Here is an 18,470-nt window from a genome sequence, read left to right as displayed (position 1 = left end):
CAGGGTGGAGAAAAATTAGCACAGTACAATGTAGGACACAAAACAAAAAATGAAAGAAGACAGCATGAGTGATCTTTTTGAAATACAAAAGTTTCCAGTTAGTCAGATAGACAGAAACAATGAAGGAAAGAGAGAAATATACAGACAGGATAAACAGGAAATCAGAGGGGGTTTTTGGGATGACATCAGCAGGACCGTTAAACCTAGCCTAATGGTCAGACACAAACAGGAGAGGGAAGGAGGGCCACTTCCTTGCTCATTACATCACAAGGAGCAGGAGGGAGGTTGTTCCATAAGAACAGACAGCCTGAGTCTGGCCATTGTTCCCCATCCATTGTTACCCTGTCAGTAGGCCCTGCCATGCACTCTCACACATGCAGTCTCTGACACTTTACGAGCAGCAGCAAAGCAAACAAACAGGGGCTACCTCGGTATCTGAGGAAGCAGTTGTTTTTACCGTTATGAGTGTCAGTGTTGTGGAATCTGTTGGTGGGGAGTCAGGCCACTGGCCCCCCTTCAAACACAGCGACAAGGAACTTACATTCCAGGACACTGACACTGTTTCTATTGCCATTCCAGTGAAATTCTTTTACTGATCAAACACCCCCCCCCACCCCCAACACAAACACACACACACATAGCAATCAAAACATCCTAACACCTTTAGACTAGGCTGCTGGGTAGCAGAGAAGAGTATAGAGTGTACGGTTTTTCACCCACTTACTCATCTGCGCCAACAGACCTGTCAAAAGATTCAGGTGTGCTGTGCTTGCTGTTGCAGGTAAAGCTTTTAACTCAGTACAGTTCACAGGAATAACTAAAAGATGAGCATATCATAACATTTTTATCAACTCCGCTCTTCCATTTTTTAATGACAGCTGGGGAAAAGGTTCACAGAGCATTTAGTGAGTAAATCAAACTAAATCTGTAGAATGGAGGAGGACAAAACCAGAAAACAGCCAATATTTAAATCTATGGAGAAAAACATTTCTCATGAAAACTACTGATAAAGATTTATACATTTGAGACATGCACAGTGTATATAACATAATGAAATATATCACAAAAATCTAAATAACTCAGGGGTGTGGGGGTGCTCTGCTAATTTTTAAACAACTTTTTTCCCTCTGTTTGAATGATTACCAAAGAAGAGAGTGACCTGCAGCTGTTCGCTTTAAAACAAAAACTATAGAGAAAAAGAGTAAACAGAAAATTGGGATGGCTTCAGTGGAAAAAAAATGAGCCTGGAATCATTTAGGGATTATTTTTTGTGGGAACGCGTGGACCGACTGGTAAAGAACAAAGGTATCTCCATGGACAAACAGGGAAAGTGTGGACCCTGTACTAATGACAGCACACTGCTGGGCTTTAGTCTATGTGCCTGGTTTTTACTCAGCAAAGAGCCAGCTGTTGCCTCTACAAATTTAGCGATAATACAGACACACACACCACACACAATATATATATATATATATATAGATACATAGATATATCTATATATCTATGTATAGATATATATCTATATCTATATCTATAGATATATATAGATAGATATATCTATAGATATATCTATCTATAGATATATATCTATAGATATATATATATAATTTGTAATTATAAGCATACACAGAAAGAAGCTACCAACACCACATTAACAGTGCTCACCATTGAAGCCAGTGGCATGTCAAAAGTAACAAAAACCATCCTAATTCTTCAGCTGGATTCATAAATCGCAGCCCATTCTGGAGCCAACTGCTGCTCTCTCTCAACTTCTAGCTTCTACTGTGTCTCCACTGTGAAACACACACATCCACGCTGTCACTGTTGTTCCACAGTTATGAAGCAGAGTCAATCCAAGAAGCTGAACAGCTACTGTGACACTGCCACAGTACCCCACCAAGAGCCTTGCGCTGAACTTCATTCAGTCTTGAAGTTCTGTTCCAGCTGACAGGTTCTGGGTTAGTCACCAGGTGTGCTGTCTGGCTTTCCTGTCCTGCAGTGCACGAGCCCTGCTTCTTCTTTGAACCCGAGGACGTCTCTATGTCCTGTCCTGCTGTCTGAACAGTCGGCGGTGGAACCTTCTCACTGAAGTGCGCAGCCTGCTCGCATTTCACACAGACACTGAGTGGAAGTCATAGCAACCAGAAGGATCCTGCCTCATTGTGCTGGGCAGGAAAAAGGAGGCAGGGCCGGAGCAAAAAAAAAAAAAAAAAGTGGTATTTGGAGGTGGAGTCAGGGGGAACAGCTGGTAGGGAGTACCTTCTTCAAACACACATCCTGGGGTTTGTGGAATTGCCAGATACTCTTTGGGTTAGTCTGAACAGGTTTAAATAAACTAACCATGTACAGCCTTAAAAAACCAACACGTTTTTATTGTTCATTGGCATCTTTATGCCCTTTGATCATCTTTTTCCCCAAACTAAAGCAAGATTAGCTTTATTCCAAACAATTATCTGAATAAAACAAAGAGTGACTGTAAACAGATGGGGCGCTTCATTCTTTACTCATATTTGGAAGTTGGTCCACTATTCTTTATGTTATCTTCAATCACTGTTTTGCCTGGAGACCTCTGAACAATGCCATGCCATGTTGGCCAAAACAAGGAAAGAAATGCCCCGATAATGGCCAGACGGGAAATTCCTTTTGTTTACTTGCTTGTTTCAGCACATTTAATGGGCTGCTTATGCCCAGTAGATAAGCACAAGCAAGTGCACCACTTCTTTTTGAAGTAGGAGAACAGTCTGTAAAGGTTCTAGGGATGGAACAGAAAATGAATCTGAAATGACTTTGATAATCTATTCATAGCTTTGCTCTATTTTATCCATTTGTTTCACTTTATAAACTGAATATCTTAGGATCATATTTCATTGTCTCACCAGTACATGAAATGTACTGTGCACTGATTCTTTGGGCAAATATACCCTCACAGTAAATACTAATCCACTTAAGGAATGTCTGTTTAACTAAGCACATCCTGGCATTACAGTTGTGACGATGAACATGACATCCAGGAGGGTTAACAATGACCCTCCAACTCCTAGGTCAGCCTTTTTATATAGAACAATGTGGCGGCAAATTTGAGTAATAATTCTGCCCTTAAAGGAGTAAAAGAGAAAAAGCTACTCACAATCACTGAGAGCCAGTCAGGTTAATGATATCAAAGTGTTGTGTTGTGTCTGCTCACAGCCTTATCTTATCACAATGGTTTGTGGCATTAACCTTGGTCCAGAAAGGAGAAAATCTTTAAATGGTGAACATATTGTATTAAAATAAGTAGTGACAAAGAAAGCAGCTTCACCCCTACCCTGTTCTTTCTCTGCCCTCTGCTTCTTCTTTTATGTTAAACTACTGATAACAGTTACCTTTGATCAGGTGGATTGATTAATGATGGGAAAACAGCATGACACTGACCTTCTACAAAGCCTGAACACACATCAACGTAGGCACACATCACATGTGCATAGCCAGGTAACAGAACCTAAAAGGATCCTCCAGGCCAATATACAATGCATGCTCCAAGTCCGTTTCAGTTCCAATAATCAACATCCGATGACCACCACCACAACAAATACAAGCTTTCAGCAAAAGGTTAGAGAGTGCTCCTGTTCCACTGTAGCAGTGCGATCACACTTCAATCAATACACGCTAACACTGCAGCTCTGATGGTTCCAGCAGGGCAGATGGGATTAATGACAACAATGGCCAAGGATAGTGGCCAAACATTTTTGTATATTAAATCAAGAGAAACATGAAACAGATTGAAACATGTTAGGGCTGCAACTAATGGCTATCTTCTTCCCTCAAATGTCCCCAAACCTTCCCCTTGAAAGTTTAAGTACACCTAAAAACTAATACAGCCTACAGCTGTTCTGCAATGAATTCTTATAAAGGTGATAGTGTTCATTTGTTCTTTTTTAGAGTTATTGATCTACTTGTATGATCATTATGGAGGGGTGTCTCAATATTTAAATTCCCTATATTAATACAAATACAAGCAGCAAATGTGATTCAACAGCATCATCAACTGGAGTTTTCAAAATGACCATAAAGCTGAAGGAGCACCTTTGTGTTTTAATAAAAACCAGATACCAGGACTATTGCATTACACTGCATTAGTTATATCTAATTTTAGCTAATAAACTGGCAACTGACTGTATATTATGATTATTGTGACAGAGAAAAACATCAAGTTTTTTACATCCAAGAAGGTGGTGCAAACAAATTTGGCATTTTTGCTTACAAAACAATAATTGAATAAATGGCTTTATTGATTTTTTTTTAGGATGATTTAAGGATGATTTGATGATGATGTAGACATGTCGGCAAACATCTCACCTGACAGCCAGTTGGTGTTCGTCTTGTGTCAGGAAGAGGTGACTCAGGAATCTCTGAGTCAACATGCAGCAGGTCCCAGCTGCGCCAGGATGAAAGTCGACCAAATCGAACCATTTACCACAGAAACAAAAAAAACAATGAAACAAATCCCAAACCTTATATAGAAAAGGTTTTGGCAGACTAACAAGCACAGCGGGTAATTCCAAAAGTCAGGAAGACTCCATCTTCAGGAAATCACAAGCCGTACATGAGTGCAGAGCAGAGATATATCGCTGCTACTTGTAAACTTGACTGCTTACTTGATCCTGCAAACATTGTGTACTGCAGGTCAACGGTCACACACCTAACAATCATACAGGTGTGTGTTCAACCAGCAGTAAGCTACACCTTCAGGCAGAAGGGGAAGTTCTTTGTGTTTCAAGCATGCGCACGCACACACACACACGCACACACACACACACACACACACACACACACACACACACACACACACACACACACACACACACACACACACAACTCTTCAGCCTGCTCAGCTTGTAGCTCCTCCTACACCATATGGTGAATAAATATAGTCTCCTTCACCTGATTAATTAAATTAGGGAGCACACTACCAAACACGCCTTATATATATATATATATATATTCATATCTCTCACACACACAGAAACTGAATAAGCTGGATTCTGCAAATAGAAAGCAGATCAGCGATTCTAATATTAGATCTAAACAGTAACACAGAACTCAGAATTTTAGTTTATCTTAGTGTTATGTAAAATAACATTTTGTTCCCTTAAATTACAATGAAATAATATATGGAAATATACTATTAATCTATTAATAAAATGAATCTGCAGATCACTTTTTTCAAGTCAGTGACAAATGTCTGTTTTCCTGAACCTAATTCAAAACCTCAAAATGCAGCAAGTCTTCTGATTAGAGAAGTTAAAAATCACAATATTACATTCTAGTTTGATAAATATCCAAACTATATGCTGATAACTGATTAACAGAACTGTTGCAGCTCCAATTTATTGTTATAATATCTAGTTTGTACAGTATATTAAAATCTGCATCATGTATATTGTACTCTGGTGTAACTCACATGTAACTGTATTATTATTACTGTTATTAATATCTTCATTGAAGCACATACATGTGCGTCATTTCTTATTCTCTGAGAAGTAAAATTGACATCAGAAGTGAAATTAACCCACATGCAGCCAAACACTTACAAACTTCACTCATCGATACTTCTCACTCTATTAACAAACTATACAGGCTGTTGTAAAAAGCACTTCATGTAGCAATGAATACCCATGTGACTGCCACTGATTCAACCATTGTGATTCAAAGTTGCTCTGTTTTGATCGACAATTGTCCCCATTGTGTGATATCACAGAGGCCAGATAACAAGACAAGAGGTGTCTGTTAGATGAGAGACTGACTGAGAAACTCCACTAAGTACCACCCACTGTTGTGTAATGGAGGGGTTAAAAATGTGTGACCCAGTTTGAAAAGGAGGAAATAAATAATGACAATTGCTTCTGGTTACATCTTATGGTTTCCTTAAAGTGCACTCTCATCAGTTGACTATCAATAGCATGAATACAATATGATTCCAAACTTCTTTTAATCCATCTGTGATTCAAGAACATAAATGTGGTACTGCATAATCAGGTTCAGTGTGGAGACAATAACAAAAGAAGACACTTGCCACTCCCTTTACTGTCTGAACAGTTGACGTGCATTTCCTATCTATCTGTCCTTAGCCCTGAAGGCTTTTGGGGCCTTTTGTCACCAATTTCCCAAACACTGAGCCCTGGCTTATTATGACACAATGCTCACAATCTCATCCCTGATGCAAAGCCGGAAGTTTCTGTTTTCTTTTTGAATGTATGAACTAGAGAAAGTTATTTTCACTTCTAAGAAATTATCAGTTTTTTGGAGTTACAGAGATTTTAAAACCAAGAAAGCAAATCCTCACATTTAAGAAAACAACCAGAGACTTCTTGAGTTTTTTCTTCAAAAGGACAATTAAATGATTCATTAATTTATCTCATCAATTAACCTATTGACTAGTCTGTATACAATATCACACATCAATGACAGTCAAAATCTTCTAAAGATTCACTGCATCCAAGCAAAGATCAACCTAAGATGTTCAAAAAGTATGACTATAAAAAGCTGAAAATTAATCAGATTTAGATGCAATTATTTGTTTTAAGCTTTAATGTGAACCTTAAGGAATTGTAATATTGAACCTATTCAATATAGTAATCATTGTAATATTGAACCTATATAATATTAGTGTGGATACAAAAGACCTGAATAATAATTTTTTTCTAACATTGTGAAAGTTTTTATAAGTCCAGCTTTTCCCTGAGTAAAGAGAGAATAGTTTATAAAAGACCTGAGCACTGACACACACACACACACACACACACACACACACACACACACACACACACACACACACACACACACACACACAGACACAGACACAGACACAGACACACACACACACACACACACACAGAGGATCCATTACCTGGAATAACCCTGCCTAGGAAACCCAAACCAGCCCACTGCAAACCGTAATATGATCGCAGCCCCTGGATCAAATAATCTTGCTGTAAGTTAATAGACATTAGCCTGTTACACGGGTTTCATGTATTAAACTTATTCAGATACAGTCGGTGGAGCGTGACAGAGTGGCTGAGTTAGTTAATTTTGTATTTGCTGTGCTAATCCAACGGGTGGATATGTGTTATGTAAGAAGTGCCAACTGAAAGGGAGGAAGGATCAATCTACTGTAAGGGCTTACCTCAAATCGCAAGGTCCCAGATGGCTGAGCTATCTTTATGACTGTAAAGTCTGTAAAGTGAGGTTTTACTTTCTGTTTTAAGGAAAGGAAAAGGCCTTGAACAGTGTGTTTCCCCAGAATTTGCTCTGATACAATACCAGAAATAACGATAATTCATGTTTCCGATATGTGTTAGGTTTTGCTTTTGCTCCAACATCATTCAATATGGAGCAAAACATCGTAAGCCCTGACCTTGGGTATTAATGCCTTCAGCTTACCACATAGCTAACAAGAATCACAGCAACCACTATTATCAACTGAAGGGGATTCCCAGCATTACGTGTGACACAAACTTTCCAATTTGCCCTTTAATTCAGAGCGGTTATGTGACTGCAGCTGACAAAATTAAGCTTGTAGCTAAACATCATAACTGAGGATGTAGCAGACCTCAACATAGGTCTGAATTTTTCACAGACATATCTTTTCAGTGATGAAGATTAAAATTTGAACTTGTTTTAGGTCAGTGTGCATCAAAGGTGATTTGATATACTGCTGATATTATAACAGTGTAAAAGGATGCATTATTTGCAGATGGTGCAATAAGTATGGGGCACAGGCGGGTAGGCACACTTAATGGGAACTATCAGCAGGGCTGGAATGTATTTCTGATGAATTGGAGAGCTTGGCTGAGGCTCCCTGTTGTAAAATAATCAATCCTAATCATCAAAGCTCTCTGCAGCCTATAATGTTGTCAGAGACTATAAAATGTAGTATGCATGCAATAATAAACTTGAAATGCCACATTCAAACAGAAGAGTAACTCAGCACATAAAAGACAGGACTTGGCTGCTTTCCCTCTGATGCCTGGCATAAGCCGCTATAATGCCAAGCTATGAATCCAGTCAAATATATAAACTTCTGTGAGCAAAGCCCTTGATTCCATAAAAAGAAGGCTCTCACGTGTTTAACGGTGAATGCCAAAGTTGCATCCATAGAAACTCAAAGACAGAACCCAGTGCTTACATGTCTTCCAAATGGCTTTCATAAATTATAGGCCTGCATCAAAACAGATTAGGGTTTCTGCTGCAGGGAAACACTGATTTGGGTCCAAGGCAGAATTCATAAAATGGCTTTACTAGATCAAATACTCTTCAGATGCATTTTTATTGGATTACTTAGTGAATAAAACATCAGAAAACTAGTGACAAATACTCACCACAATTTCCAAGAGTGTATGTAGTGAATTATATCACTTGAATTGACTAGCCACTAAAACCCTAATATATTCGGTTTTACTATCATAAAATCAAGAAATACTCTAATTTAATAAGTCATAGGCAGGGAACATTTGACATTTTTTCCTAACATATGTTGGAATACATCAAAATGGCAGTTTGAAATTAATTTATATCCAATATATTTTTTCCCTTCACAAAAGCTGTGTTACCTCAGTGAAGACTCATATCTAATCCATTGACAACTGAACTCAAGCTGTCTCCTGCTTCTCAATTCCAATGTAGTTGTGATGTCAGATAAAAGAGCACATCACAAGTGTCAAATACTAAATTAACAATAAGCAGATCATACAGTATGTTTGAGCTGAAGAAGATTTTAAAAATGACTGGCACAAATAATCAGCAACATGAACAATATAAAGCTCAGCAGCTTTTATTAGAGTATCACAAGCACCGTATTACTGCCCCCATGAGGACAGCAACAGAGTTGTTTTTTAGTACTGACATTACTCTCACCACTCACCCACAGAAGGCTAGAAACTGTATGACTAAAACTCTGCTTTCCTCAGCAACCTGCAATGTTTATGTCTCCGCCTGATGACTAACCTTAGTGACTTACCAGCACAGATGGGAGTACAATGCGTTAACCGAGCCTCTACCTGTTTCCTTGCCCAAAGCAAAGATGACATCAAGACTAGTCTGTTTACTGTGTGCACGTATACACAATGAAACTCACCTGTAAGTGGGTCTCAACTTCTCTCAAAGGTGTTTAACAACCAATAAAGCACATGAAAGGATATCTAGTCACCACAAACCAACTGCCTGAACCTGAGTCAATGCACCGCACTTACTGTGCATGTAAATATTATGGTGCTGAACAAAATTCGCAGCTCATGACAGAGAGGAATTTCCTTAGCAACCCCCTTGTTCAGCTCCTCCTCAGTGACAATTCTGTTATGCAGAGGAGGCTATTTTAATTGCTAATTTTTAAGGAATTTTGTCAGTGAGCCCAAAAACCCATACAGCTGGCTGCTCTAGCTAGAGATGAAAAGGTTATTTGATCGATTGGTTAATAAATCCACAGAAAGTTTAATTACAACAATTAATAGTAATTTGTTTATAGAATATATAAAGAAAAAATAAACCAATCACTTGCCTGTTGCAGCTTGACAAATATGAGAATTTGCATTTTTTTCTGTTATACTGTAGCCCACTCACATTTCAAGTGATGGAACAGCCTTTTGCAACAGTATGTCTTGCAAGGAACTTGATGTGTTTAGATAAGAACAGCTGTTACTCAAAAGCAATTTAATATTGATGGCTTATGTAACGTTGACATTTTTGAAAAGGAGAAATAGCTTTTTTCCTGGTTTGTACCTCTGTAAGTTGAATTTATCTTTTTAAGACTGTCAGACAAAACCAGAAACTCTTGACTAATCTTCTGCCACAAACAGCAATTATTCAGTTACAGCTAAGCAACCACAACCGGGACTTTGTTATGAAAAAAATGCCCTGGGCAGTTTATGACTAGCACATCCACCGTGTGGTACTTCCTCTGTGTGTAAGACGGATGCTATCACAGCAACCCATGCCAGCACTAACCTGGGGGAGTGTTACATTGCCAAAAACATCAGTTAGTCCTCATACTAAAAGCCTTTTCTCTTGTAACATGATCTTAAAAGTGAAAGATCATTTTTTGAGTTTTCACTGTATATGCCACTACATGACCTTGGTGACTGTGTCTGTCCCATTTCCAAGCTCTGTGTCTGGTAGGCGAGAGGATCAGGACCCTGCAGGCCTCAGTCAGCTTCGCAATATGTCCCAACAGTAACAAAACAACTGCTTCCTTTGCTGCAGGAAGCCCTGGAGTGGCACAGCGTGTTCCCGAGTGAACTCATCACCATATGAGAGTCGAGGGTTCAGCTGGCAGGGCAGAGCAGGCAGGCATGCACATACACGAGTGTGCACACAAAGAGACAACGCAGCAACCAGTAGACGGAAATCCAGAAATACATTCCCAGGTTTGTGCTGGGCAGATAAAGATAAAAGCAGACAATGAGGTCATGGCAGGATTACTGTCAGCTACTACACTGCCCCAAGGCATCATGGGACTGGATGAAGAGGAGGTGAAGGAAAATAGTGAAGGGTGTGACAAAAGAGTAAGAGTCACAGGGAGTGCCTGTGTGCAGTGTGTGATTTAAAGGGGTGGTGTAGTTGGGTTTGATGAGTCTAACCGTCACTGGCATATGCTGGTGTCATATGAAATATAACCACTGTTAAATGATGCTGTCATCCTACTCAGCCAGATGCTCACCAACAGATCTACGCTTTCTCTGCGTCCCAGGGATCCATGCTCCACCCTCTCGCTGCCTGGTGTGAGGATGTAGGGGCTCTGAACACCACAGGGCTTCATGTTGGGCAGGCTGAACGACCTCAAGTCCTTCACACCCTGCTCCACCTTCAACTCATCACCTGGTCGTGCTAAATGAGAAAAAAAAAGTGTTTAGTCAGAGTTTAAATCCCGTATAACTGAAAACTTGACCAGTGGATTTGTATTTAAAAAAGCCACTGTGGTGAGAATGTTCATGAAGTGTATTCTTTTCTTCAGTTTGAATCATGACTCAACAATGCAATGCAGAGTGTGATGCTCACTGTTTTCTCTTTCACTTAAATCCTTTAGCAGGCTGTTGTAAACATGACAGAAGGGACAATACCAACCAAAATTATTATTTGTGATCCAAAGTTAATATAAAAATATTGAGATTTTATTGATGATATTTACAATTATAGCACAAATCAAATGCAGAACACAATAGATTTTCAGATTTCACATGACTGTGTGTTCTCCACCTCTGTGTTTTACACTCTATGTACTGTAACTCCAGATTGGAGTCAAGAGGTGTGAGCTGGGAGGTTAACAATTTCAAAAGAAAAGCAATTAGTCAAGGATATCTATTAACCAAAAGGACCTTTAAGCCACAAACTGCAGCATATGACTGCAGAGAAGGGGCACCCCACCCAGTTTCCAGTTAGGAAAGAAAACTGGAAGTGTTGGTATGTGTTCATGCTACTCCTGAAAAAACTGTGAGTACTAAAAACAAGCAAATTTAACACTTCTTAAAAAAGACTGAGCAGATTTGTAACACATATTCAGTTCTGGGTCAGATCGCATTTAAGGATCTAGCTCACTCCTTTTTCTTTCTAGTCAGAACTGCGTGTGAAAGGAAACTGGCCAACACCATCTGTCCTACTCCATTATGGTTATTGTAAGACTGGTATACTGTCTAAAACTCACCGTGAGAACACTAGCATGCTACTGGCTTTCTATGAACAAGACACAAAGACTGACATTTTTCCAAGTGGTTTTATTGTGCTGTTTATTTAATTACAGGTTTTCAGTTATCAGTCAATCATGGAATGAAGGTTGACATACTGCAATTTAGTACCCAGGTGCAGTTCTTGTGATTTGCTTCTGTAAAATAACTTTACAATTAATCTTTATATCTGATGCAAAGAGTTTTATACCAGCTTTTCCCTGACTTTAAATTTAAGACATAATTTCCTCTGCGGGCAGCACCATGGCTGGGTGGTTAGCACTGTTGCCTCACAGTAAGAAGGTCCTGGGTTCGCAACCCGGCCTTTCTGTGTGGAGTTTGCATGTTCTCCCTGTGATTGCATACTCCAGTTTCCTCCCATAGTCCAAAAACATGCATGTTAGGTTGATCGGTAACTCTAATTTGCCCATAGGAATGAGTGTGAGTGTGTGTGTGGTTGTTTGTGTCTATATGTGGCTCAGTGATGGACTGGTGACCTGTCCAGGGTGTACCCCTGCCTTCCACCTGAAAGAGAGCTGGGATAGGCTCCAGCAGATTCCTGTGACCCTGGTTAAGGAATATGCGGGTATAGATAATGGATGGATGGATGGAATCTCCTCTGCTGCAGTGCTCAGCCTGCAGAGAGAGGGGCTGCTTATCTGGATTTCCACTATGATCATTCCATATTTTGTGCCTCTAGACATCAACACCTGAAAATACATATTGTATGAGCCCAAACCTGTAATCTTCATTTATTTTACCTATTTATTTTAACACAGTTTGACTTTTTAGTGGATAAAAGGGCTGCAAATCCTTAGAGAAGATTTCCAGTGGCTCAGAGAGAGGAATTAGTGTAAGGTGAGGTTGACTGAGATGTGTAGATGAGGGGATTTACCTTTGACTTTGAGGTAGTGTCCTCCAAAACGGTAAGCCTCAAAGTTGAGTGAAAGAGGCGTGTTAGACTGATCCAGGAACAAGTCAACCCGGGACAGTTCAATACCGTTCCTTTCAAACACCGGCCCTAGAACCTCTCTGGTAACATATCACAAAAAAAAAAAAATAAAAATGCATACCAAAGCCCTTAATTGCATCTTTGTCAAATCCTTCATGTTGTCTTTCCCCCTCTCCTCTCACCTCAGCGTTTTCTTTTTCATTGCAGGTACAATTTCTGTGTTTATGTCCACATTGAGATCAAACTTGAGGCTGAAGCACTCCTTGCTGGGGTCCTGCAGGGGGAACAGACACACTGTTAGTTTATACAGGTGGGGCTGCAGCTCTGCTGGCCAGCCCCTGGACTCGTGCTGTATGTGTACTACAGCAGATCCACAGGGGGGCTCCTTCTTGCTGCCTTCTCACAGCTTGGCTCAGACAAAGCAGCCTGGGAGATACCATTATATCATCACTGCAGAAAGTAATGCTGACTGCTTCCATATTGCACAATCCACTGGTTCTATTATACACATCTGTGAAAAACCATCCTTGCGTCACACAACAAGGAACAGATACCCTATCGCTCCACCACTACTTGTAAAGCATACGGGCTGTAGACTCCTTCAAGAAACAGAAATGAGACTGTGATTTCATGGGGGGTGAGAGGGTGACCTTTTTATGTTGCACAGCGCAAACCCTTGTGTTTGTGTGAATACTTACATCAGTGTGTCGTCGCCGTGGCTTTTTCTTTACCAGCTTCAGACCCCCTGTTTTACGCTCCCTGCAAAACAGTTACCCCCACATTACTCAAACATTACCTTACAGATGTCTGTGTAATGTGTGTATGGGGACTTAAAAATAAGGGATCTTATTGGCAGGAGACACATATTTCATTGCTCTAATATATCCTCCAGCACAAGAATACAAGAGGTGTAATGACAGGCAGGAGTACACGAACACTAGCATGATATAATAGGTGGTTACCGACCCGCGGTCACTGCTCCCCTCATCCTCTTCCTCCAGGTCAGAGGGGGGGCTGGTGCGTGGGGGACAGGACCGTGTGGACACGTTCCGAGCCAGGATGGAGGCTAAAGATAAGAAGAAAAAAAAAGAAAAAAAAAAACAAAAACAAAGCAGTCATTCCTTCTGCTGGGCCACACATAATATAATATTAGTATTAAAGGTCTTAAATTACAAAAAAATAAATAAATCCTATGTACAATGCTTGCACAGTTAGGCAGGCAGTTGGGCTTTAATTTGTTCAGTTTTGTATGCTGTAATTGTATAGGTATTTTGTTTGCAGTGTTCACATTATTTTTTAAATAATTTAACAGTGTATTCTCTTTCAAGAAATAATGCCTTATTTACTCTAGATCAAAGGCTCATCATTACCTGTGATGTCCATCTCAACCCTGACTAGAAATCACAGGAGAAAACAAAACTGACAACTCCAGAACTTGTCTGAGAATGATGTTTTAAATTTCTGTGGTAATTTAAAATTTTCTGTACATACATGGATAATTTTACTGGTGTCAATTTTTGCCAAAATGTTGACATGAAGGTCAGCATGCAAGCTGTAGTATGTAGCCCACAGTGTCAGAATCCTTGCTGTGGATCAGCGCAAATCAAGCTTTATTTGTATAGCACCTTTCAAACAGGTTAATGCTATTCATGGTGCTTCACAGATTAATGACAATATATTCTTAGTTTTCCTACCTATTTGGTAGAAAATTAAAAATGCTTATAGTGAGGTCTATAGATCATGCAGATTAATTAAACTGATGATTTTTAAATTCTACAGTAATTAATTAATTAATTCTACAAAGTTATAAAAGCTTCATGGTTAGTAAGCAGCACCAGACTTAAGAATTTCAAATCAGTCTTGTGTTGTTTACATTAATAACTGCTTATTCCAGTATAGCTTGCTAACTACCCAGCTACAGCCATGAAATATAACAACAGAAAAGTAGCAACAAGCACGAATGAGAATGACACAGCTATACAGGTTTGATTGATAATTTCCTAAACTTCTGTTCTGACAAACCAAAAAATATAAAATTACCCCCAACACAGCTTAGGTTACATCTGAAAACAACAGCAGCAGGATGGCTATATCACTCACTGCTGATTGGACAGGATGAAACAAAACCGCTCCCCACTCCCAATGAATAATCAGCTAACATGAACATAACATTAGGCTGAATGAATTATAGGACACAAAACTGCAATTTCCTAAAGTTATCAGGCACTGACATAAGAACATATTTTTGTGATATGGATGAACTACCTCTCTGATAAATGAAAATGTTTGCCTTATTTACACATTGTCACACAGTGAAATCCTGCAATCAGGTATTGGGTATGACACCACTTAATATAAAGTAAAAAAATACTGAGAATCTACCTTGCGGTTGTAAGTCAAAGCGGGGGTGCCGGTCAAAGTGCATGTTGTCTGTGTTCTCTGAATGGCAGCGTGAGTCACATGACTCACACAGGTGAAGGGGGTTTTTACTATTCAGGTCTTGGCAGTCTGGGTGATGGCAAACCTAGACAGAAAGATAAGACAAAGTTAAATCAACATACATACAAGATTCCTGTGGTAAAATAAAAAAGCATTTTACAACAATGGGCCAAACTGAAAAGGGTAAAAGAGTCACACGCATTCAAAATAAGAACAACTCTGTCTGACCATTGTTTTGACCACAATCAAATGACTGCAGAAACTGCCATGGGCATTCCTGAGGGTAGGTGCCTCCTACCTTCCTGCAATCTGTCTCCCTCAGTGGCATAACTAATTGACTTAGTGTCAGTTTTTCACACCGTGTTCTGATTTGGGAGCAGCTTACCCTTACATAATCCAGGTTATATACTGAGAGGCGAACCAATAAAACCGACCACAAATCTGCAACTGTGAAACCTCCAGGCTGCAGAGCTCAACCCCCCCCCAAAAAAATTGTGACGACAGGCAGCAGACGGTTGTAGGATTAAGGATCTCTCTGTCCTGGGCCAGACAGACCCCTCCTTTCATCTGAGTAATAGTCCAGGAATCATCAGAGGGATCTTCTAGATCTCCTCACTTCACCCTGCATCCCCCTCGCCATCACCCACGCCCGGTGGAGGAAGTGAGGATGTATGTGGAGATACAATGGAGATCCTGCAAATGTACTTCCTGTCATTGTTTCCAAGTACTAAAGAGCAGGAGCAGTGTGTCTGTGCATGTGTGCATAAATATGTTCGTATGCACATGGGGAGAGGGGGGAGAGGGTCCTAACTCTGATGTAAACACAACAACTTTATGCAAGCTTTATGCAACTTTATACAAGACATGATTCCATCCTTTTTATAGGTGTTTCTGAAGTAACTATATTATTGTATTCACTGCCACACGTACCTATACACTGTAGAGTGTAAACATAGTACCTCAAATATTAATACAAATTACCCTCCTCCTCCTCACTCCTGGTACTCTACCGTGATGTTCTGCAGATGGGAGCAGAAGTCTCTGGAAGTCAGCTCCATGTCCATGCCAGCACCCAGGACCCCAATAAACATCCAATTCGACACCTTGTCGGTCTTCCAACGTGCTCTGCAATGTGCCACTGTCAAGTCACACTGATGAGCTGCCTTATTAATCCACTCCTTCCAAAGTCTAGCCAGGTATAATCGCAGATTTTAAGGACTGGGATGCAGAGCTGGGAGGAGGACGGGGGAGAGGAGGAGGGATAAGGTTAAGGGAGGGTGAGGAGTCCCAGTAAAGATATAAACCCAAGGCAGGAAGGAAGGAAAAAAAAAAGTCCATCCAGAATTTTTCAGATGTACAAAGCCACCCCCCCCCCAATCTTGCTGCCTAATTGGTGCCTGTGCTGTGTCAAAGCCATCTGACGGACCAGCAGAGATTAAACAGCACCGCTCTGAGCTCTACCAGGCAGGGTCTTCTTCTCCTTTTCCTCTCTCCCTTGTTTCTCAGTCCTCTGCCACCACCAGCACTGGCTCCTCCCTTCCTCATATTCACCCAGGGTCACTATATAGACAGAGCTCCAACCAGATTGGTTTTAAATAGAAAGAGACAGGCATCTGAGAGTGCACTCTAAGGCTCAACAAAATAGGAGGATGGCCTTGTTTACTGTGGTGAACATGACAAGCTCTGCTCACACCATTTGTGTTAAAAGGAAAATTCCAATTTGTTATTACTAGGGTCATTGCACATATCTGGGAACACAATGACCACACTATAACAAAGTGCAACATACCAAGATATCTGGGGAGTCAGATATCTGATTCATCAGTATCATTATTACTGATGAATGATACACTAATCTATAAAAATAACATCTGTAAGATTTAGGTTGCAACAAGCCAGTATTAAAGCAACTATACCCTAAGATTTTATATGATCAATAGATCGCATGACTTTTGAATGTAAAAAGGTTGATTGTGGTAATGAACTCACAAAAGAATGTAAGCAGTCCAAGAGACAGACAAGAGACAATTCCCCATAACTCTAAAGTATATTTTAGTGTCTTTTAAGTCATTGTTTTTGTTTTCACCCAGCAACTTGAATGTTCACCCTCATCACTCAATGACAAAGCTTTAATACATGATTGCTTGCTGTCTGCCCAGTACACTGGCACCAACAAAGGGCAGGGCCAACCAAAGCACTGATCAATTTAAAGATTTATACCTGTTCTGACACTACAGAAATAATGAAAGAATCTCCAAAATTATGTCCGATGGGGACATGAATGTATAAAATTGAACAGAAATCCACCTAATAATTGCGAGGAGTTGTGTGTAAGTGAGGACATTTCAGTCTAAACTGAAGTGCTAGAAGTTTTCTGGCCAGCTAAACCCACCAAATCACAAGGTACATTGCAACATACCTGAAAACTTAAAGTTCAGGTTGTGTGTTTTTTTTTTTAATATAAAGATCCTGTTCAGTCTTGTGTTCACCGTTTAGTGACTGGAGAGGCATAACAGGAACAGTTAAGATGTTTATCAATTGTTGCAGTTGATGACGTTCAACAAACTGTAGGTACAAAGGAGTGATCTGTATCACATTTGACTTGCTCACTGAACTCAATTTATAGAGACAGCTACACGGCAGAAGCAAACAAGTCAAAGAAATCATTCAAAGCAACATCTGCTTATGCTTTTCTGAAGTTAACGTCAATGCATGCACACACATTTTCATGTAGCAGAGACAAGAATTTTATCACACAAAGGTGTTATGCTCTCGATGAGATGTGGAGACAGGCAACCTGGCCAGAGAAATTTGAGCAAATCAGATGCCATATTTAGACAATAGTCCAAATAGGTAGGCCTTCCTCACAATCAACCCAGGTGTTCCACATTCCTTCTGCAACTACAGCAGCTGAAAATATCTAGTGCTTTAGCCAAGACAAACGAGTGCATCATGGGATGAAGAACAGGCTCCTCGAGTGGACAAAGAAATTTCAAAGGAAAAAAAAACTTAAAAGAAAACTAAGAAAATCCTGTAGTCTCACACTCATGATAAATACCTGAAGATATACACCTAACAGATCTGTGTTTCAGCTCAGGATATGTGCAGCACAGATTTTTGCAATACTGAACATTCCGATCATTGAGAGGGATACTTGGGTCCGAGGACAACCTGACTTCCATTATCCAGCTTTTTCTGGATCTGAAGATCTCAAACACAACACAAGGCAATGAGTAATTCAAGCTGACAGTAAAAGTAGGTGATGGTGCGGGACAGCTCATACTGCAAGTGTATGAATTTGTGGAAGACGGCATGAGTCGTGTTGCATGTGTCCCCCGCGTGCCTTCTCTCAGATCTGTCCGGATTAGTGGGGAGGTTCAATGGAGCAT

At 40.1% G+C, this 18,470-nt stretch overlaps 1 protein-coding gene across 10 annotated transcripts in view; it reads right to left on the bottom strand.

The window, feature by feature from the left end:
• Window positions 1–18,470, bottom strand: part of plekhg5b (pleckstrin homology domain containing, family G (with RhoGef domain) member 5b) — a 67,311-nt gene that overhangs the window by 9,136 nt on the left and 39,705 nt on the right. For 8 of the 10 annotated variants that reach the window (XM_026332483.2, XM_026332484.2, XM_026332482.1 and 5 more), the window contains 6 exons: window positions 15,025–15,166; window positions 13,609–13,708; window positions 13,341–13,401; window positions 12,825–12,916; window positions 12,586–12,722; window positions 10,691–10,857 (listed from right to left, as the gene is read on the bottom strand). In XM_026332483.2, coding sequence (XP_026188268.1) covers window positions 10,691–10,857; window positions 12,586–12,722; window positions 12,825–12,916; window positions 13,341–13,401; window positions 13,609–13,708; window positions 15,025–15,166 — 699 coding nt within the window. Of the gene's footprint in view, window positions 1–10,690; window positions 10,858–12,585; window positions 12,723–12,824; window positions 12,917–13,340; window positions 13,402–13,608; window positions 13,709–15,024; window positions 15,167–16,091; window positions 16,313–18,470 lie in introns of all 10 variants that reach the window. The other 2 variants (XM_026332485.2, XM_026332486.2) reach the window with 1 other exon arrangement.

Source organism: Mastacembelus armatus, chromosome 7 (genome assembly GCF_900324485.2).
Source record: "Mastacembelus armatus chromosome 7, fMasArm1.2, whole genome shotgun sequence".
In the NCBI taxonomy this organism is placed as follows: domain Eukaryota; kingdom Metazoa; phylum Chordata; class Actinopteri; order Synbranchiformes; family Mastacembelidae; genus Mastacembelus; species Mastacembelus armatus.
This window is presented reverse-complemented; position numbering and strand designations above follow the sequence as displayed.